The 24,114-nt window shown below is 29.0% G+C and overlaps 2 protein-coding genes across 3 annotated transcripts in view; one reads left to right on the top strand and one right to left on the bottom strand.

The window, feature by feature from the left end:
* Window positions 1–24,114, top strand: part of LOC113388617 (enhancer of filamentation 1-like) — a 55,963-nt gene that overhangs the window by 783 nt on the left and 31,066 nt on the right. The window contains exon 1 of one of the 2 annotated variants that reach the window (XM_026625979.1): window positions 14,489–14,565. The exons of the other annotated variant lie outside the window; for it this stretch is intronic. Within the exon in view, the coding sequence (XP_026481764.1) occupies window positions 14,512–14,565 (54 nt within the window). The 5' untranslated portion in view covers window positions 14,489–14,511. Of the gene's footprint in view, window positions 1–14,488; window positions 14,566–24,114 lie in introns of those variants that run through there. 2 annotated transcript variants of the gene reach the window in all.
* On the bottom strand, window positions 9,233–11,519 carry LOC113388618 (trypsin-1-like). The gene is made up of 5 exons (XM_026625982.1): window positions 11,459–11,519; window positions 11,087–11,255; window positions 10,726–10,981; window positions 10,542–10,645; window positions 9,233–9,492 (listed from the first exon to the last, which is right to left on the bottom strand). Exons 1-5 carry the CDS (start codon window positions 11,508–11,510, stop codon window positions 9,291–9,293), a joined length of 783 nt encoding a protein of 260 aa, XP_026481767.1. The 5' UTR covers window positions 11,511–11,519; the 3' UTR covers window positions 9,233–9,290.

The raw sequence follows: 24,114 nt of genomic DNA, 5'->3' as shown, positions 1-24,114 counted from the left end.
GTCATACTCATAATATGTTAATGACAATACTCCTCCGAATCGGCTTGACCGATATTTATGAAATTTTTTAATCATGTTCAGTATGACTGATGAGAATAAGTTCACATTTATTTTTCATAAACCGAAGTCGTAAGGTTAGCCACCTTTAAACCTTTTTTACCAATAACACATGTACTCTTAAATTTTCACCCTCCTATCTCAAACCTCTATTTTGTAATAGTAATATTAGTAAGCAAATAATTTTTATCCCGCGTGCAGTCAATGAATATTTATGATTTAATTTTAGTTCAGAATTTTTTTAGTTCATGGCTAAGCTAAAACTTTGAAGAAAAACAAGTTATTTTCATCGAGGGTTGTCTAACCCTAACACTTTTTTAAAAATTTGTTAACAGTTTTCTTTATTTTGGTATTATTAATGCGGAATTAAAAAATACATATAACTCAAAAAATTATACAAATTTTCTCCATCCTATCACAAATACCCATTTTGTAATAGTCAATTTAGTAGTCAAATCATTTTTCATCAGTTTGATAACTGATCAATTATAGTCTTTTTTGTGAACGTTTTTCATTGTATTTTGATCAAGATTTTTCTGATCTTATTGAAAACCTTGAATTTTTTCGCTCTATTTGTTGAAAAATTTTAAAAACAATTCTTATATAGTGACGACGGACAAAGTAGATTGATTCTTGCATAATGAAATTATTAGTGTAATATTATAAATTTACTGTACATAACCGATTGTCGTATATATAAATAAATAAATAACTTGATTCTTAGAAGATTTTTCCATGTTACAAATATTTCCCTATCTGCACACGCAGTATATGTATCTAAATAGTTTACACAAGACTTCCAGAATGAGCAAAAATATTTTAATCTGAAGATACAACAGTTTTCGAGATGTACCATTCAAATTTATGGCAATGTAACTTTTTTTATAAAGCTTTTGAAATCTCAGTCGATTCATTGATATGCCACAATATAATTCAAAAATGAATGTTTGGATTTTGCTTCTAAATTCAGAAATCAATGAATTAATGAAAACCGCGGCTGTGATATATAAAAACTTTTAATATCCAAATGTGCAAATTCAATTTAAATAAAATCAGTTTTAGATTAGGCTTGCACTTGCAATGGCTATTCATACTTTCCAGAAATATTTACATGAGGATTGTAGCGGTGAAACATCCAATTGATTGGTGTTAGCTGTCTTTCTTACTTATATACTACACTTCTTTTTCATCAGTTAGATGCTTTTTATACCAAAATTTTTTTATAAATATTTTTTTTGGCTAAACGACGTTTGCCGGGAATTCAATTTAAATTAATCAGTTATAGATTAGGCTTGCAATTGCAATGACTATTAATATGTCCCATGAATATTTATGAGGCATGCATTGTAGTGGGTAAACTATCCAATTGATTTGTGTAGCCTTTTTCACTTATATACTTATATACTACACTTCTCATTCACAAACAGTTAGTTGTTTTTTATACTAGTTTATTTTCTATAAATATATTTTATGGCCAAACAATGTTTGCCGTGCCTGCTAGTATATATATATATATATATATATATATATATATATATATTATTATATATATATATATATATACTATTATATTTATTGTAAACGTTTACGTTTATAATAAATATCAGTTATTAATAAAGCAAAAAACAATTGCATTGCCGTTCGACGGGTTTCTAATTGATTTACAGACAGAATGTTTTATATTTTTTATTACATAACTTCTCGTGTATTAATAAATTTATTTTAATTAAAATCCGTATATTTAATGAATTGATTTTCATTAAATAAAGTTATAATGAATATTACCAGACACGATTTAAATATGAATTTTATCTCATTTTATATATAATTAGATTGTAGAATTATGCAGAATTTCTCGGTTCTTTTAGCAACGGAAAGTTGTTTTATAAATATATATAAATGCATATTGGTATGTGTATGTTAACTACTATGTAAAATTCGGGGTATGTGTACATAATTGCATAATATTATGACTAACTAAAATTTAAACAAATTAGTATTATTGTAATTAAGAAATTATGTTTATGATCCAAATTGATATCTGCGCTGTGATAAGGACTATATATAGTTTATGTAATCAGTTTTTGTACTTTGTAGGACTTTTCAAATCTGGGTTATTTTTTTATTCGACTGAGATGTTGACCTGATTCATCTATAGGAATATAATAGATTAGTACTGACAATTAGGAGGCTAATTGCGAAAAGTATATTTTTTATAATAAAAGTATCTGTCTTTGAGCTAGATTAAGATTTAACTTCGATGCAACTTATAAATTTTCTACAGTTGTTTTTTATATAGACAAATTCTGATTTTCTTAACATAATAATATGGTAATTCATTCTGCTTTTACTATTTTTATCTATTTAGCACTCACGTATATATGTATTTATATCGCATATTTTCCATGATATCTAACTGGTTAACGTCCAGTTAAGTATGTGATAGTAATCACAAAAAAATCGAAAATCAAAATTTTTAATTATCTTCACGTTTCAAAATGTCTCTCAGCATTTAGCCATTCATTAGAGAAAAAATGAATTTATTTGTGTGTGGGTGTGTGTGTGTGCGGATACAAATTTTCGTCGACAATTTCGTAAACACGTATTAACCGATTTGAACTATTCAAAAACCATTCGCTTCCTATTGATGGAGAGATGTGATGATTGTTTTCAAGATACTGGAAAATAAGTGCCTAAAATGGCAGTTCAGTTTTTTAGAAAACGTACCGTCCAATTTCAATGATTCAATTTCAAATGAAGAACTGATTAAATTTTTGGTATGCGATTTTGAAGATCCAATATAATAAGTAAAAAAATGACATTTGGCGGTCAAAAGCGATCAATTTGTCATATGTTCATCAAATTATCTCATATTTTATAGAGATTTTAATCAAACGTATAAATTTTGCTTATACTTCTATGGGCTTTGCATCAACGTTTATCTGTTATACTGCGACGCGGCGCTTTCGCGCTTTGATAATTTATCTTTAAAACAGCTACGCAGTGGTATATTTGTTGAATATTAAGTGTTTTCAAATAGATTATTATAAATACTGTAACATTGTTAATATTTATAAGAATTATATAAACTGAATTAAAAGTTTAAAATTATTTATTTAAAGAATATAAGTGAGCTTTAGAACTTTAGCCAAAATTAAAATTAAAATCTGAATTATTTGAGGTATTATACGTGATGTTTAGAACTTTAGCTAAAGTTCTGTAGATTAAGAATTAAAATCCGAATTATTTTTTGATATCCAAAAAAAATTTTTTTTAATTAAAAAAAAACAATTATATTACCTTTACTTTACCCAAAAGCAATAGTTTCGTCAACACAACCAGAATTTTTTTTAAATCATTCAAATCGGATGCTTAATTCTTTCAAAAACTTCCATTTTTGCACATTTAGCTCTGTAACAGCTGGGCCTGCCTTTTCTAAAATCTAATCACCACTTCTTCCCATCATGACGATTCGAATGTTTTTCGGATCATTCAAATCAGTTGATCCGTTCTCTTAAAAACTGATATTTTTAGCACTTTTCGATTCATATCTCCGAAGCCACTGGATCTGCCTTTGCCAAAAACTAATCAGCTCATCTCTCTATCAATAGGAATCGATTGCTTTTTGAATTTTTCAAATCGGTTCCATATTGCCCGAAATCGTCGGCGAAAAATTGTTTCCACACATACACACACACACCCATTTTTTTCTAGTCTGGGATGCATAAAGGCATTTCCTTCGCTATACAAAAAAAACATTTTTTTCTGAGGTATGCCAAAATGTTTAGACATCTCAGTAACGTGAAGATATGCTAAAATTTTCATTTTCTATTTTTGACCCATTGCTATAACTTATACTACGAAAAGTTAATAGTTCAAAATTTTCAATAAATTTCAAAAAAAATACAAAAATAAAAATTTTCAAAGTTAAATTCATTTGAGAATTTAGGAATTTTTGCAAAAAAATGTTCAAATATTTCTAAATTCTCAAAAATCTATTTTTTTTTTCAAAATTTCCAACAAATTTTAAAGTTTGTTCCAGCAATTTGCCTCAAGACACGATGCCGTGTACCACTAGTGTGATATCATATTTGCAAAAATGAATGTGTGGGCAAATGTTTAATCTTTTATTCATGCTTTTCGTGCAATATGTTGCTTTTCATACAATACTGGTTTTTCTACAGTGCTTCTTACTTTTTGTAATGAAATTCTAGTTATCTTAAAATAAATGCACCGCAGCTGCAAAGCCCCAAACTTCCTTGCTCTAAGAATTCATATCGTTTGTAAATAAACAGCTGGCAACTAGCTTCATATTACCTTCAGCAAATGCATATCTCAATTATATATAATTATTTATATTTTTTATTCTTTATGAAGAGTTGGGGTTTGCGAATTTATATTGAATACAAGTATTGCAGATTGGTTGTCAGGCACAAATATAACGCATATAATAATTATTGCATATTTTCTTCATGTATTGTCACGAATGTTCTATCTGCTTCATCATTTCAATGGGCGCAATCATATTACAATTATTATGCCGCCGTTCATTTGCTCCAATGGCCTTAATTGTTAAGAGGACTTTGTCAACTTAAAGTTATTTAACTGCTTGCGTCACATTATTACCACAGATTTTATAGTGTTTTAATAAATAGAACGCCTGATTTAGGCATTATTTTTGCACTTCTTTACATATTTATATAGATTTTTGAAGTGCGAAAAGAGAAAATACAGGGAACTGAAAAGCGAAGCACAGGATCAAAAAGCCTGGAAACAAAAGATTGGAAAGGAAAATTCATCAATAAAAAGTGTTTAATAGTAATGGGAATAATAAAAAGGGGAGGGAAACAGAATCATTGATTTGAGGCGTTCTCATAACATGGACCTGCCTTTGGCAGACTACTATTTTATTATTATTATTTTTGAAGTTGATTAGTGAAATGGAAATTTCACAAATTTCTTCATTTTTTGTATTAAAATATATGTTTATGCATACTGTATCCAAATAAGTTATTTTAAATGAAAATTTTAAAATTTTCGAAATTGACTAAAAGCTAATAAGTGCGATTTTCAATTGTATCTTTTAAACAAAATTTTTATATTTATATCTCCATTAATTATATGGTATTAAATCCGTGCAGATCAGCTTTTCGTAATTATGAAACTTTGCACAGTAGCAGAGTTCATGGTCTCAACGATCATCCTAAAATATTATGCGCTTATAAAAAGTGGCTTAATTATAGAAATTCATTAAAGTTTGGAATGAATAGTCTAGTCGGTTATTTACACATATCCGAAAGTATTTGCAACTCGCCTTAAGGCAAAATTCCAAAAACACTAGTATTTTTTAAGTTGATTTTCCTATCGTTTTTACATTATTTACCACAATACTCCAACATTTAAGTTTTTTTACAACTCTTATTTTAATGTCGCTGATTAAAATTTTTATTTTATTAATTTCTTGGATTCTGATGTTGAAAATAAATGTATTCTGTTTTTTCTCAAAAATATATTTTAATTGAATATTTTTTTTTTGTAATTATAGCATTACATTTAGGTATGAAAGTCTCTAAATTTGTTTTTAGGTCAATAGATTTTATTTAAATATTGGTATATCAATCCAAAGAGTTTTTGTAACGTTTGAACCAACTAGTATTTAAGAAGCTTTGAATCAATTATTGCTGGGGTATTGTGTTTAAATTATATTTTTATTGCTATCCATATTTATAGTGTTTATTTACGCCTGAGATTTTTTATCTATAGAGATATTTTGCTATTAGTTCCTGTTATCAGTTTTATATAACTAATAATTATTTTGTCAACTCATTATCAAAATACGTTTGAAGAACCTTTAGTTAAGTCATAGTGAATATTTTATTTATTATTTCCCGTGTAACAGACTTGATTTCTTAATTTGAATTTGAATTGCTATGTGTCAAATATAATAATGATACACTGTTTTTAAAGATCCTACGCATTTCATAATAACATTGCGTGGTTAATATATACATTGTGTATAGAAATGTGATATGAATTATGTAGCTTCCTAAGAATACGTACAGCGCATCATTTGTTTATAAATAAATATATATATATATATATATATATATATGTATATATATAATAAATGGTAGTGCCCGAAGGCAGGTCCATGTTGTGAGATCCACTACAAATCAATGATTTTCTTTCTTTTTCTCATCTATCAGGCCCATTACCAGTATTCCTTTTTTTTATACATTAATTATGTATTTTTTTGCAAACTTCTGCTTCCATGCTTCCTCATTCTTCGCTTCGACTTTCAGTTCCCTGTATTTCCTCTTCTCGTGTAAATCAACCATCAACCATCTGCATTCTTCTTCTTCCTATCCCAGGCCTGAATACTTCTATTTTATATTAGACTACATCGCGTAGGATGCACTTTTTGCTGAATGAGTCCGATCCAGTTTCCTTTTCTTTTCATGATCGTGCTTAGTAGAGTCCTTTCTCCACCCACTCTTCTCAGGATTTTTTCATTTGTTATCTTGTAAGTCCACTTCATTTTCTCCATTCGTCTCACAGCACTACATTTCAAATCTATCCAGATAGTTTTTGTCGGCCTAGAGTCCATGTCTCTGATCCGTACAGAGCTAGGTTCCAGACATAACATTTTATTTGTCTTTAGTGCAGTAAACGGAGAGGAAAAAAGGGTATAACCTCTGAATTTTTTTACTGTGCTCAGAATTGAATGAAATTTTGGAATTGGGTTCATTTTACCCTCAAGTTCAAAAGTGAAAACAATTCGGGTTGCGCCTTCACCCCCCGGGGGGATGACACCCCTTCTCAATTGTGCAATTACATTTTTTCAAAATAACGTCGGGAATCGATAGAAGAACTAATTATAAGAAAAAAATGTCTTCTATAGTTTTTTAAAAAAACTAATACTTTTCAAGTTACTGGCCACTAGAAATTCATATATTTTCGGCGTTTTTCTTCGTTTTTTTGCAAATATCTCCTGAAATATACATTTTAACGAAAATCATGTAATGAGCAAAATAATGTCAATAAAAATCTTAATAAATCGGTGTTACATAAAGTGTTCTAGGAAAAATATTAAGCAAGATTTGAAAGAGCAAAGTCGTTTTCTATTTCGTTCAAGATTTAATTGTTGTATTTAAAGCCATCTAGTGTCGAGGTTTTACATTTTATGCATTTCGGTAAAATTGGGTTTTATAGTGCTCAACATGAGCTTTAAAATGAGTGCTATTACAAGAAGCATATACGTAGTTTTTTTTCTTTTAAATCATATGGTTTAATGAGCGCCATTTCCACCAGAATTAAAGTAATTCACATTCTATCTAGAAATCACTTCATTATAGACATCTTGATAGATTATAGCAGATTCACTACTTTAGTACAAATTATTTTCAGAAAACTCACGTTTTTATAAAAAAAAATCTTTCCAATTTGCGCGGCCGCGCAGTCTTTAAACGTTTATAACTCTGTTAATTTTTGTGTGAAAGAAAAATAATAAAAAACAATAATAAGGCAGAAAGATCCCTTTGATTTTTATCTATATGTTTTTATACGTATCTTTTATTCTTTTTGAGATATAATGAAAATAATTTCAATTTTTAAAAAAATTGGAGAAAACAGTTTTTATAAAATCGTGAATTTTCTGAAAATAGTTTGTACTAAAGAAGTGAATATGCTAGAATCCATCAAGATGTCTATAATGAAGTGATTTCTAGATGGAATGTGAATTACTTTAATTCTGGTGGAAATGGCGCTCATTAAACCATATGATTTAAAAGAAAAAAACTTCGTCTATGCTTCTTATTTGCATTATAGCTCACTCATTTTACACGCAAAAAACTTGTAACAGCACTCATTTTAAAGCTCATGTTGAGCACTATAAAACCCAATTTCACCGAAATGCATGAAATGTAAAACCTCGACACTAGACGGCTTTAAATACAATAATTAAATCTTGAACGAAATAGAAAACAACTTTGCTCTTTCAAATCTTGCTTAATATTTTTCCTAGAACACTTTATGTAACACCGATTTATTAAGATTTTTATTGACATTATTTTGCTCATTACATGATTTTCGTTAAAATGTATATTTCAGGAGATATTTGCAAAAAAACGAAGAAAAACGCCGAAAATATATGAATTTCTAGTGGCCAGTAACTTGAAAAGTATTAGTTTTTTTAAAAAACTATAGAAGACATTTTTTTCTTATAATTAGTTCTTCTATCGATTCCCGACGTTATTTTGAAAAAATGTAATTGCACAATTGAGAAGGGGTGTCATCCCCCCGGGGGGTGATGGCGCAACCCGAATTGTTTTCACTTTTGAACTTGAGGGTGAGATGAACCTAATTCCAAAATTTCATTCAATTCCGAGCACAGTAAAAAAATTCAGACCTAAAACGCTCCGTTTACTGCACTACTTCTCCGCAATTCGAGACTCAGTTTGCTAATATCATACGTTTCGGGTTCTGATTTGACCCATCTTCAGTGACCCAAAACGTATGATATACAATAAAAACATTTTTCTACAATAAAATCCTTTTTATTATTAGATGAAATATTATGATACTTTATCATAATATTTCACGATCTGAAAAAAACCACCGCTTTTTATGTAATCCAAGGGCTGAAAAATGGGATAATTTCAATATAAAATAGTCAAGATTTTTTTCATTCTCAAGACACTGAATATGCACATTCTCTACAAGTTTCAAGATTCAACAAATTTCGTCAAGATTTTTCGCAAGTGTTATTAAATTTTCAACATCATGAATTTTTATAATAATTATAATTTTACCTACCTACTACTAGATATGTAAATTATTCTATTTCTACAAATAAGCACCGAAGATGGGTCAAATCAGGACCAGAAATGCATGATATTACAATAAAAACATTTTTCTACAATAAAATCGATTTAATTATTTGATGGATTGCCCAAGAACACTTTATCATAATATTTTACCATCTGAGAAGACCTCTCACTTATTCGAATTGATTGGACTAGAGTGTTTGCTGATAACTATAAATGGTTCGTTTGGTCACATCTACTATTCTTTACTTCTGAAATTGCGGAATTATACCAAATTCATTTTATCAAAATCTTATGTTGATATTTTTTGGTACATGCAGAAAAATTGAATTTTTGTATAAAACAACATATTTTTAGTAAATTTAAATTTTATTTATTACAAATGGCAATGACAAAAGATTAGTTAATTTACAATCCAGTGTAAGATTTGATGAAAGATCTGACAGTTGGGTTAGCAACGCGAGCATAGACACCTGGGTAGTCACGACGAGCGCATCCGTATCCCCAAGATACAACACCGACCAAACGGCCGTTGGCATCAACCAATGGGCCACCGCTGTCTCCTTGGCAAGCGTCCTTACCGCCTTGGTCAAATCCAGCGCAGATCATGCTGTAGGGAAATAAAAATATATTTAGTTAAACTGTATAAATGAATAACAATTTTAACACTTTGGGGACGGCTGTCCACCTGAGTGGACAAACATACTCTGTGCGGCACAGGCTATTTTATAAACAATGACTCAGTTTGCATCGAAAAGTTGAATAAATTACATATAGTAGTGATAAACAGTATTGTATTTTGAAAATAATTTTAAATTATTTTAGTAGTATTTTTAGCCTTTTTCTTTGCAATATGGTCTTTTTTTAATATTTAAAACGACCGAGCGCTTTTAAATATGGCGAAACGACTGGTAAATTTTGTGAATTAAGCAGTAGTGAAGATGAGTTTCAAATAGACATTCATACAGAGAAATTTTACGAAATTACTATTCGCACCGATGATAGTGATGAATGTGATGATGATATTATCCAACCAACAAAAAGAAGAAGTTCGACAAAATAAATGAAGAGCGGGAAGGCATTAGCGAATGTGCCGATTCTCCTTCAATAATCGAGTTTGACATACATCAACAAACACCCGACTACAAATACCAAGCAATATAAGACATTCAATATATTATTTTACTTTATATTTTATAAATGGATTAGACAATATAAAAGAAAAAATAAACCATTATTGCAGCAAAAAATGACCAAATATACTGACTAATCAGTGGCATATTCTAAACGCGAGTGAAAGAAAAAGGGATTGTATTGTCTGTTCTGACAGAAAAGCATCAGGAGGAAGGCGGCGAACAACATTTTATTGTAAAATATGTCAAAATCAACCAGCTATGCACTTTGGAAATTGTTTTGAACGTCACCATTCTTTATAAAATGATCAAAAATAAATTAATATTATAAATGTATGTCCTTCAATGACCACAAATTTTTATCAAACAAATTGCATAACATACACAATGAAATCAAGTTTACAGCCGGTAAAGTAAATTGTTTTGAAATCGGTGCCGTCCCGAAAGTGTTAATACTTAAAAAAAAGAATAAATATCCTAATATTTATTGTTGTGAGTATTGGTTTGTATTGGATACAATTATTACCTTGGAGCAACACCGCCGAATTGGGAGTATTTGCTGTTACATGTGTTTTGTGCTACGCATGGTACACCTACTCCTTGTAATTGGGTGGATCCTGCACCTCCTTCCTGCATTTGTTAGATACATTTTTTTTATTTGTGGATCTTCACATTAATCAATACTTTGGAAAATATTATCATGCACTTACGTAGACTGCACCCCATCCAGTGACGTAAAGGGGAGCTCCAGCTGGAGTGTCAACACCAGAAGCGATCATGTCAACGGGGCGAACTGATCTGCCGTTTAATACGAATTTGTCTTGAACACGGAGAACAGCAACATCGTTGATGTTGGTGTTGCCGTTGTATTGTGGGTGGACGACGATTTGGGCAACACGGTGGGAAGTACCGCCGCTGTTGTGGGTGCTGGTTCCGGCGCGCAGAGTTAAACCAGATGTGCCTGATCTGAAGATAAAGATAATACACAATTATAGTCGCATGGTTTAAATTTTTTTTTGAATATCATATTTCTAAATTGTGACTTTTGTTAGTATAAAATGTATCTCTCACCCAACGACGCAGTGAGCTGCGGTTACGGCCCAGGTGTCGCTGACGATGGAAGCGCCACAGAAGTGACGGCCATTGCTTTGCAGAGATAGTTGATATCCATAGTCGTTAATGTTGACTGAAACACCACCTACAATACGTCCATCGAGTTGGGGCTTGGCCAAGAACACCTCTGTAAATGATTGTTTTAAATTAATTCATTTTTGAAATAACAATACACATTTATTACTAATGATAATGCTATTTTTATTAAGCAAGAGTATTTAATTTTAAAACATTGCTTGCCAAATTTTAATGAACACTATTAATATTCTTGAAAAAATATTAATTTATTAATTCCAGTAATTAATTTATTTTTTATATTTGTCTAATTACCTTCGGAAACAGCGCAAGCCACTAGGGCGAATAAAGTTACAAACTTGAACATGTTGCAGTCGAAACAAAAACAACTATGATTACCTTTGTCCAAATGGTGTCTTTTATATCAACGATTTATCAATATTTTGATGATATCTCTGATATTAATCATCTGTTTTGATCTTGGGTTTTACAATCAGCTTACTCTTGAATGGATTTAGATAAATATGGTTACAAAATCATTTCCTAATCTATGAAATTGAATTATGAAGTTAAAACAATTGTGATGAGGATATTAATCAGAACCTATTTTTTCTATTGTTAAGGAGTGCATATTTTCATTATTATTTGTTCGAAATTTATGAACTTTTATTATAACAATGATGATAACATTTATGACAATAACAATATAATTACTATTGTTCTTTGAAGTATATATATATTACACAAAATAAAAAATATAAAAATATGATAATTTCATCATTCAAATCAGCATTTTACGGTTTTTGTTAAAACAGTTTTGAGAGTTCTATTACTTCTTAACTACGTGGCTTTTTAGAGCGCAACCCAACGGTTTGATCTGTTATATTTGATATATGTATATTTATTATTAGATTTTCTAATATTTTTGTTTGATGCAGCGGTTGCGGACAGTTTATTTTAACTTGAAAACGTTTCCACCTAAATTTCCAAGTGCAAACTTATGTCACTACTGCTTGACCTCAAGCTGCCCGAGACAAGCTTTACTTGGAAAACGAAAGCTTTCTAACCTCTAAAGCCACGAGGAATAATATTATGCGCGTTTGTTAATTTGAATGTGAATGTGTGTGGTTGTATATACACACATTTATATAAAATTAAAAATCATACACGAATGAATTAATGATTTCATTTTTTTGTTTGCCATTCACCGTCAGCAATCGTTTAATCTGTTTTTTTAAATATAAAGTATGTTTTAAAGTAAATTACTAACAAAATATTTTAATAACAAATAGAGAAACACTCATTTGTTATATTTTTTACAGAAAATAAATTCTACATTTTTATTTATAAGGGGTGTTAAAACGGAGACTTTTTATACTGATAGTTCAATCGATTACTATTGCATAAATTAAACGTGTAAATGTAGACTTGTTTTTTATTTGAAACCCTGAGGATGGCCTTCCATACAAATAATATTGTATCTTTTAATCTTTATTTTTAAAATATGATTTATTTTGAGTATAAAAAATTCAAAACATAATTAATAATATAAATTATTGGGATTATAGATAATAAATCGTCATATCACTGGATATAATCTTGTGCAGTTTGAAATTTTATCAAATTCTTGGGTATTTTTATAGTGATGAATTGGATTTTCCAATTTAATTGTCTTGACATGAAAATGAAACACTAGTCTTACTGCATTCAATTAAGTAATAAGGCAACGTACCACGGCTTATGACGTGTTAGTATTTTATTTATTTTTAACTAAATTAGGTAAATTTTATATTGATTTTTTATTTATTTTTCTAATTACAATATCTGTTACAACTGCTAAATAATATAACATCTAGTAAGATCAGTGAATAATAACATAAATATTAATAAAATAGAGTACAATATAAAGGATAGTATAGATATAAATATAAATATAAATATAGATATAAATATAGATATAAATATAAATATAAATATAAATATAAATATAAATAAATATAAATATAAATATAAATATAAATATAAATATAAATATAAATATAAATATAAATATAAATATAAATATAAATATATTTTTATCACAGTACATATTTTCATTAAAAACATTGATTTTAAATAATAATAAATTGTTCTTATATTTGTGTTATTCAATTTTGCTAAATTTTCCTAATTTATCATAATATTAATTTATGTGAAATCAAATTGTCAACATGTTCCTTTGAGTTTTATAAAACTTAAATGTTAAATGATTTTATGAATTAAAAATTGTATTAGATAATTATCGTAAATTTCATAATTTTTTAGTCAAAATTGTATATGATATCCTATATGTATTCAAGTTATAAGGAGCTGCACATTGGGATCATTAACTTACGTTTTAACAACTTACAGTTTTAATTAATAAGTATAGTTCTTTCCTATAAATTTCTTACAGTTTTTATTAACAAGTTTAGTTTTTGGGTTCTTGGTTATAGTAAACTATATGTTTTATTTTCTTTGAAATATTTCATAAGAAAGACAGCTATAGGGAAATATATTTTATATTTTCTTTGAAGCACGTTTTGTGAGTTCTTCAAATAATATTTTATGTATGGTGATTCTTTGTTTACTGTGCGCTGGAATTTTATTCATACCGAACCAGAATTTTCACTGCGTTTTTAAATAGAAGGAATCAGTCTAAATATTAAATTCTTATTGTTTGATGTCCATTTATTGGGTAACGAAATTTAGTGATAATTACGTAGAAATAGTTAGGCCGATGTTTATACAAAACAAAAGCATGTTAACGATATAAGAGATCTATAGTATGTTTCAAAAATATTCATAATATTCGAACTAAATTCACAAATGTTGTCATTTTAAATGCAGCATTGGCTCAGAACTTTTTTCCAAAATCTTGACAATTTTTTTTATTTGACAGCAAATTGCTTACACATACACATATGTACAATTGTTTACATCTGCATATTTTTTAATCTTTTGTGTTTATAAAGTTTTCAAACATCGACAAAGCGTCACAATTGAGAATCGGATTTCCTGTCAAAAATATAAACTTCTCCAATAGCGTTAAATTTGGCTTTATAAACTTATCAAGCAAATATTTTTTTTCGAGAATTTAATTTCATTAGTGGGTGTCTCTCGTTTCATTGTTATTTTTATTATTTCAGTCTATTTTAGGCCGTATAAAATGTAACTATCTTGAAGGTTTTGGGTTGTAACTATTTCTCCCAAGTTCAACTGTGAAGGTTAATAGCACGAAGTGTTAAGGTTATGAGTGACCATGGCCTACATGGCATCCTATTTGTGTAAGGAAAAGGGCGTTCCGCTGATAAATTCTAGAAATGACAGCTATGGGGGGATCATAGAAAATGTTATCAGGACGCTCTGATCGTGAATCTGTATGTATAGGGATTTTCATTGTGGTAAGATTGATAAAGGTATTTTTGAAGTGCGATATGGAAACCTTACAAATATTATAGATTACAATCATTTTAACGTATAGTTTTGGTAAAACTATTTAGGACAGTGGATTTTTATAGGTTAGATTCCAAGGTATAATATATGCTTAAAAGTAGCAAATAAATTTTATGAAAGTGTTCAGTCATATAAAATTCTATAGTTCTTGTACCTTAAGAAAAAAATGTATATTTAGTTCGAACAAGAACACCAATAGTAATAAAAAACCAACATGTTTTTAAAAATTATTAATATATTGTGAACGTTTCGGAACTATGACCGTTTCATCTTCAGGACTATATATATATATATATATATATATATATATATATATATATATATATAATATATATATATATATATATATATATATATATATATATATATATATATATATATATATATATATATATATATATATATATATATATATATATATATATTAGGGTGTTTAATATGTACATATTTGAATTATATTGCTCTCAGGGGCTTCAATGCTTCCAAATTGATAAAAAAAATCTCTAAAAGTTTGTAGCTCTTAATATTAAGTTTAGATAGTGCGCAATTCAATCAAAGCTTGAATAGCATGGAAAACATTTCGAAAATTAAAAAAAAAAATTTAGGTATAACTTAGCGACAAATGAATTAAAAGTGATAATTCGTGTCATTTTTTATTGAAAATTCGACGCTTTTCAAGACAGGTTTTGTTTAACTTCCCGTAGGGTAAGTTATTGTAAAGCGCCGAAAATCGAAATTGAAAATTTTTACATTTCTCGACGTTTTCTTAACATTTTGGCATACCTCAGAAAAAGAGGATGTGTGTGTGTGAGTGTGTATGTATGTATGGATACAATTTTTCGTCCACGTTTTCGGGCGCACGGATCAACCGATTTGAATGGTTCAAAAAACATTCGATTACTATTAATAGGGAGATGTGCTGATTAGTTCTTGGCAAAGGCAGGTCTAGGCGATTAGGAGATACGGAGCAAAGAATGCAGAAAATAGAAATCGAGTTTTTGAGAGTTCGGAGCATCCGATTTGAATGATCTCAAAAACATTCAATTTGTAATAACGGGGAGAATGAGTGATTAGTTTTTGGCAAAGGCAGGTTCAGTGATTTCGGAGATACAGAGCTAAATGTGCAAGAAATGGCAGTTTTTGAGAGAACTAAGCGTCCGATTTGAATGATTCCAAAAACTTTCTGCTTGTTTTAACACAATTGATTTTGGAAAAAAAAAATTGCCTCAAAAATTTTTTTTAAATATTTTTCAAAAAAAATTTGTTTTTGTATATCGAAAATAATTCAGATTTTTATTTTAATTCTGTTCTAATATACTACAAACAATTTCAACTTTTCATTTTAGTTTATATAATTCTTATAAATATTCGACAATGTTACAATATTTATAATAATCTATTTGAAAACATTTAATATTCTTCGAACATCTTGTTACGGTACGGGAATTTCCAGCAATTTGCCTTGAGGCACGATGCCATACACCCCACTAGTTTTATTTTGTTTTGTAGAGCGTCGAATTTTGAATAAAACTCATTCATTTGTTCGATAAGTTCTATCTAATATACATTTTTAAAATTTTTGAAAATTTTCCCATGCTATTTCCATACAAAACTTTGACTGAATTGCGCACTATCTAAAAGACAATATTAGGAGCTAAAACTTATAAAGGATTTTTTTTATCAATTTGGAAGAATTCGAGCCCCTGGGAGCATTCGAAAATGTCCATATTAAGGACCACCCCAATTATATATATATATATATATATATATATATATATGTGTGTGTGTGTGTGTGTGTGTGTATGTGTGTATATATATATACCAATGAACATAATACCCTTATTTTTATTCTCTTATCCAGAAGTTACATTATTATGTTCCTTGGATTTTGTTGCCACAAAACTTTTAGTCAAAAAGTGAAATTTCGAATTTTCTTCGTGGAATGATCTTGCCTTATATTCAATTTATTTAAGCCAATATGTACACGTTATGTAGAAATATATGAACACAACCATATACGAATGCAACGTTATCTCTTAGTTCACTCTCCCATATGCTATCAGGTAATAATTACGTTATATACATTTTGTGACGCTATTTCTAAGGTACGTTATCATAAGCAAACATTCGTTATCACACAATATTAATATAAAGATACATTTATACGTATTCAAATTTATTAATACTTGATTTCTTCAATCGTTCAATATAATACCTATATATACATTCTTACTCAATCAAAAGTCTTGACTGAATGAAACTATTTCTGCCTATCGGTAGACGTCGTTCAGTTAATTCGGATGTAATTACATCTAACATGGACAAAATTGTAAAATTCTTCAAGGAGGTTGAATATATTCAAATACTAACAAAACAAAAAAAAAACACTTATTACTTATATAGAGTCAAAATGGTCGACCTCAATAAAAATAGATATTTAATCTACATTTGTAGTATTTTCATGCTACAAGAAAACAATTGTACAATTTTTCAATGGGTGTCTTTCTGCTGTTTCTGTTCAAAAAATATTCTAACTAGTAAAGTCTGAAACCAATGAGGATTAATAATAATATATAATATAATAATAATAATAATGATGATGATGCTCTAACTTTTGTCAAGTGTTTAGATATTTCTAAAGGCCTTTTACAGTTTTCAAGCAATGATTATTTAAATTAATAAATTTCAGTAATATTTAACTCATTCGACTCGGATGCCGAAATTCATATGAATCTCGAAATTCGCGAGTGGAAAGGGTTAAAAAGTTAAAGTATACTTAAAGTAATGAAATCATCATATTTAGATCATAGACATAAAAGTTAGATCCATTGCTATGTTCAGCTTTTTCTTTATTTTCATTTTTTGAACAGCAATCAAAACTTAGTCTCTATACTTAAATGAGCTATAGTGCTCAAACTTCTTTTGCGCTGTTTTTAGATGGCAAGCCTTTTTTAACCTATATTTGATAGGTAGTTATTATTAGAATTTATCTAATAAATTGATCATATAATATTTAAGTACATGCATGACTCGAGCATGCTTTTGATCCATATTTCTTTGTAAAAATTATATGAAGTTGTCTCTAGCGGAGAACGAACTCTGTTACTCTTGTGCTATTTATCATTATCATTATTGACTCTACTATATTATTTGTAAGTTGATAATGGCAATAAAATTGCGTCTGCACAAATAATTAGTCTGAAACTGAATCCTTACATAATTATGACGACATGCTATCGCACTCCTTTCATTTGTTAATCTTTAAATATAACTCGTCTCGTATTACGTTTTATGTAGAACGGGGTAAGGACACAATTTATAATAATAAAAAATAATGTTTCTAAATATAATAATTATTATTATAAATGTCAAAGAACGGACTACTCTAAAAATCAAACTATTAATATTATAATAGTTTTTTATATGTTGTATTTTAATGTTACTATTTAACATACATACATACAAATTTACTCTCAAATTGCATGTTCAATCTGTGTATTATATTAATGAACTGATATTTTTTGTGTTAAATGAAAGAAATATTTTTCTGATATAAATATTGTTCTTATAAAGTAACAGATCAATATACACACATAAATATTTAATGAACAAACGCGGTATTATAGCCCAAGTGCGGAGTGAGACATACTGGTTAAATCCTATAATTATTTTCTAAACATATTCGACCGAAATACTCAGTGTACATATTTAGTATAAGGTCTGTTGCATTTTTCATATTTTGTGATATATTTTAATACTAATTAGTTTATTATGAACTCGTTTATTTTTATGCTTGTGGGAGTGAGCAAAATAGATAAATTTTTGTGGTAAATTTTGTGAATAAAATATTTTGAAAATATGTACTAATTTTTACATAGCATATTATGATTGAGGATTATAAAATGGAATGCACTTAGCGCTGACTATATCGTTCTTGGAATAAAAATCTGTGCACTTATATTTACTAAAACTGAACTCTTTTCAACGCCTTCACTAATATAAATATCATTTTTTATGCTATTGAAATTAAATATTCCAATGCACATTATATTTTATGCTAAAGAAGGTTTAGCTTTCATATTTCATACCATGAGCCAGACGAGTTTTTGAGATTTATGTTACACGATGATTCATGCGAAACTTCTGTAAATTGAAATAATAAAATATTTGCAACTGCATAAATAAACATGGTAAAAAATAGCACAGATTTGTTTATTTAAAAGTTTTTCAAGCAGCATATTTTTACAGAGATATTTTGGTTGTAGGTTTGAAATATATTTGTAAATTGAAAACACAAATCTTCCCTCTGATCTCAGGATGTGCATGGCTCCCATTCATCAATGTACATGGAGCTCCGTTGTTGCTGCATTGCAAATTTATATCAACTCAGAGAAAGATAATTTCTATTTACTATAATAAATTCTGTTATTACAAGAAATAAATATTGTAAAATTTTCTTCTCTCACGAGGATACAGAAGTATAATTGTAAAAATAACGAATGGGTTTCATATCAAATGTGTTTGGTAAGACTCCACCATGGATCAGTGCTTCATGTTTTGAATCAGAAGATCCAGGTTTCGATACCCGTCTCAGACAGTCTTATATCAAGAAGTGTTGAAGTTCATCCAACATAGGTCTTCACTTGGAAATATAGATAGCATTTTGTTTCCAAGTTAAAGATCCAAGCAATAGTTCTTAGCAGGCATTGCTGCACCCAACAAAAAGCCCATCAGTTTTAGAGTTAGAGTAACATTAAATTCATCTGAAGTAGATAGGCTAACCAATATACAAGACAAGACAAACAATATATCAAGAAAATCGTCGCAAAAAGCTAATAGGATTATTAATTTCTGATTGCCGCAGTTTATTTTCTTCCTTATTTTTTGTTGGCAAAAAACTATTCATTCAAAAATGATTTTAGTTTTCTGCCTAGTTTACAAACATATTTAATTTATGATATAAGCATTTCAGAAATTTCATTTTAATCATATCTTATTAAAAACCAATATTCATACTTCATATACAAAAAAAATGGTTGTAATGCTTGCAATGTGGCGGAAATAGCTCACTCAGTAGCGTTCTCGACTCACACGCTGGAGGAATTTGGTTCGAATCTCCAGCAATACCAGAATTAAAAATATAAAATTTTAATCTAGATTAAGAATTTTTAATTTGAAGAATACAAGAAAAAATTGTATTAGAAGTAAGAAGTAAAAAACAAGTTTAGTTCAGAAGATGAGAAGAACATATTGAGAAACAAGAAGAAGAATGAAAATCAGTAGAAAGAAAATTGATTGGAATATTAGGATATAAGAAGATATGGTATATATATGATGAATGTGTAAGAAATATATATATAAGAATTGTATAGAATTTGATGAAAAACAATGAATAATGTAGATGGCTACAAATGCTGTAAAACGGAGGCCAATACAATTAAAAAAAATGCTTGCAATATAGCAGTTATATAGTACTTTTTTATGAAATAACTCATCATTAGAATGTATAAGTGAAATAAGAAATCTTTGTTGTTCTTATTCAAAGATGCTATTAAACAATAAAAACAAGTTGGTTACATGAGCATGCAAATTCGACTCTACTTTTATGAAAACCTCTAGCCGTATGCAAAACTGCTTTTTATACCAGCCCACTACCATGATTTTGAGGTAGTCTCAAATAATCTAGATAAAAGCTTTGAACTTGATTCTTGACTACCTACCCATAAATTCCTCAAAGCAATATATTTAGCTTAAAAATGACATTATCACCTCTATTCCAACCCCACTGTTTAGTTAAATGCTAGAGCTTATAAATGATGACGACATTCAAATGTTGAATTTTTCGTGCATGTTAACAAGCGATTAATGACGCGAAAATATCAATGTTTTGGGTATTCCAACTCGCCGGCGCTGCGTTAATGTGAAAACAAGACGTTGTACCGTCGTCTGACGCTAATAAATAGTGACTCAAGTGATGTTACTATGAATACATTAATATTCATTAATGAAATATTGATGCATTCACTCGGAGATACAGTGTGGAGGGAGAGCTGGTGATTGATTGACTCATTTTCTAGTCTATGCCAGCTTACTCAATACCAGCGTTTCAAAAACTTTTATATCTAATATTTTTTTATCTATTTTTTATTGATTTGTTGTAATTAATTTTGTACTTGTTAAAATGTGCTCAATACTCAATTTTAAGAAAGTATTTTCGATTGGTATCTAAGCAAAGCCAAACTGATTTTTTAAAGTAACAAGCATACGCAAATTACTCCTTATCATTGATGATCATTTTTATGACTAAAGATAATAATCTTTAATTTCATTATATTGTTTAGTTTGGTTGCAAAAACGGTTTCCCATGCTTGATTAGTATAATTAAAAACATGTCATAAATAATACTTTCAAACTTGAAATATAATGATATAGGAGGAAGTCCCCTAACACCCGACGGCACTAAGGAGAATAATGGTAGAATATCATTAGATCTTTTAACCAATTTTAGTAGGTGCCATCGAATGAACGAAAATGTCTGTAACTTAGCACCAGACACTAGGTCGTACCTTAGTGTCGACAGTAAACATATTGATATTTTTTGTGAGAATTTACGTAATTTATTCCAATTATTTGATTTTATTCTGTATAAGTGCTAACGGTCACTACATACCCACAACTTTTGTATTTCCTAGTCAAAGAATGAAAAGCTTATGAATTTCAGTTAAGAGCATCGGTGTGGCCCAGCCAAAAGGGTGGATGAATAGTGACTTTTTTAGCAATATCTAAGAATATTGTCAACTAAGAATTATTTGTCATGTGCAGACATTCCAGATCGTGGAGATGGCTACATATGTGATCAATGCAGGTTATTTTGAAATGTCCGGTACTAGGTTCCACTGTTAAAAATCATATTTTTTGATAGCAAAGTTTGATTTAAGTATTAATTATTTTTTAGCAAAGATTGCGGTTTTGTTAATTTACTTTGATTTCTAACTTTGTTATCTAACATAAATCATAATTTAGTAAACATTTCGTAAAATATTTTTTGATTTATTTATAAATAACCTTAGGTCCGCCACTTGGGGACTTTCCCCTAATTGTGTTGTTCTTAATGTTGAAAAAATATTTGAAAAAATATAGGTATTTCAATTACTCTTATTTAAATGAAGTGAAGTAAGTTAGAAATAAATTAAATCAAAATGGGCTTCTCTAAACATAACTAATATATTTTTAATATAATGACTATATGTAGAGAAGTGGTTAACCGCTGAGTTGCCTTTTCGTGAAATAATAGGTTATTTTTCAAACAAACATTTTACAGGACAAGTAGTTCTAAGTATTTCTGATTTCTGTTAAAACAATAAAAGCTTTAATACATTGAGCTTTTAACAGGGGTGGAATGATATATTCAATGTCTTCTAATAGTAGATGCTATATCTATTTTTCATTAATGGGTTTAATGCAGTGTGTTTCATAGCAAAATGATACTAGATATCTCATAAACATGCACACTCTTATATATACATATAACATATAACTTTACTCAATACTAAATAACATTTTCACACGCACATTTCGTTCTCATCGATGAGAAATATGTCCAATCAAAGTTATTCGATCTCACTACCTTGAGGCCCTTTATACACACCATATTTGTTCGAGCGAGAGAGTGGAGACGGCAACAAAGTCGTCTTGGTAAAGTCTAGACTCTCATTTGATGTCTCTAATTTCGACAGTGATAGGGCGTAAAATTGAAATTTTTATGTCTATTGTCAGATATAGTTTTTCTTATCTTATCACAATCTGTGAAATATAAATGAGGTTCTGCAAAATTCATTGAATGTACTCAAAATTGCAAGACGATTTAACACTAATGTAGCCAATCTAAACCTTTTGTTCTCGCTTTCTTATATTTCATTAAACTTGTAAGATAACATAGCAAGCTTATTCGAGAATTTTGCTACTGATAATTAAGTTAAACCCATTTGTGGTGGTTAGAGTGGTTTGACCAATGGAATTCCATTCAGAAGTTTCAGGTTCAATACCTGTTTTGGATAGCCTGATGTCAAGCAGTAATAAAACGGGTTTTCATTTGAAATCATAGATAGCAATATGTCTCTAACTGATAACAGATCTTCCTCGGCATTGCTGCATGATCAGTATGAGAAAAGATTTATCAAATAGACAACCGTTGCTTTATAGACGTCCATAGATCCACGTCGTTAAGAAATTATCATATATTCATAGTACTCGAAGCTAAATTTAATTTACAAGGTAACAATTCAGAGGTACAAAAATAATAATACAAATTGATTTTTTTTCAGTTTATAATTTTAATGGAAATATTTTTAATTCTATATATGTTTGTTGAATGTAATGGACAAGGGAGTGCAAGCTAATCGTTGATTTGTGGTGCTTCCACACCATAGACCTGTCTTCGGGCATGCTATGATTTATTAACTTCCCGTAGGGTAAGTTATTGTAATGGGCCGAAAATCGGAATTGAAAATTTTTACATTTCTCGACGTTTTGAAGGTTTCTGAACATTTTGGCATACCTCAGAAAAAATGGGTGTGTGTGTGTGTGTGTATGTGTGTGTGTGTATGTATGTATGTATGTATGTATGGATACAAATTTCCAGTCACGTTTTAGGGCGCACGGATCAACCGATTTGCATGGTTTAAAAAACATTCGATTCCTATTGATAGGGAGAAAAGCTGATTAGTTTTTGGCAAAGGCAGGTCCAGCAGTTTCGGAGATACGGAGCAAAAAGTGCAGAAAATAGAAATCAAGTTTTTGAGAGAACGAAGCATGCGATTTGAATGATCTAAAAAACATTCCATTAGTAATGATTGGGAGAAGTGATTATTAGTTTTTGGCAAAAGCAGGCTTAACCATTTCGGAGATACAGAGCTAAATGTGCACAAAAAGGCAGTTTTTGAGAGAACTAAGCGTCCGATTTAAATGATTCAAAGAACTTTCTGCTTGTCTTAACAAAATAATTGATTCTGGAAAAAAAAATTGTTTCAACTTTTTTTTCAATTTTTTTTCAAAAAAAATAAATTTTTGTATATCGAAAATAATTCAGATTTTATTTTTAATTCTGACTTTAGTTCTAATATAATTTAAACAAATTATTTCAACTTTGCAATTCAGTTTATTTAATTCTTATAAATATTTGACAATGTTACAATATTTATAATAATCTATTTGAAAACATTCAGTATTCCTCGAACATTTCGTTACGGTACGGGAAGTTCCAGCAATACTACTAGTTGTTATTATTATATGCTCGTGACTGATGTACTTACTTATATAGGGACAATAAAAACAGTTCTGATTGCTATAACAAAAAATATTTAAATGAATTAATATTAATTTTCAAAACTTTATTAATTTGCTTCCTTAAATAGAATATACCTGCAATCTGAGTGAATAAGTGGTTAAGTCGAATTACGGCAAAAATGTTTTAAATCGCGATAATTTTTCTGAAAATA

This window comes from Ctenocephalides felis, unplaced genomic scaffold (genome assembly GCF_003426905.1).
Source record: "Ctenocephalides felis isolate EL2017-DRISC unplaced genomic scaffold, ASM342690v1 CF-g0.4_SCAFFOLD_03572, whole genome shotgun sequence".
In the NCBI taxonomy this organism is placed as follows: domain Eukaryota; kingdom Metazoa; phylum Arthropoda; class Insecta; order Siphonaptera; family Pulicidae; genus Ctenocephalides; species Ctenocephalides felis.
Note: the sequence above shows the minus strand (reverse complement) of the source record. Positions and strands in the feature narration are given on the sequence as shown.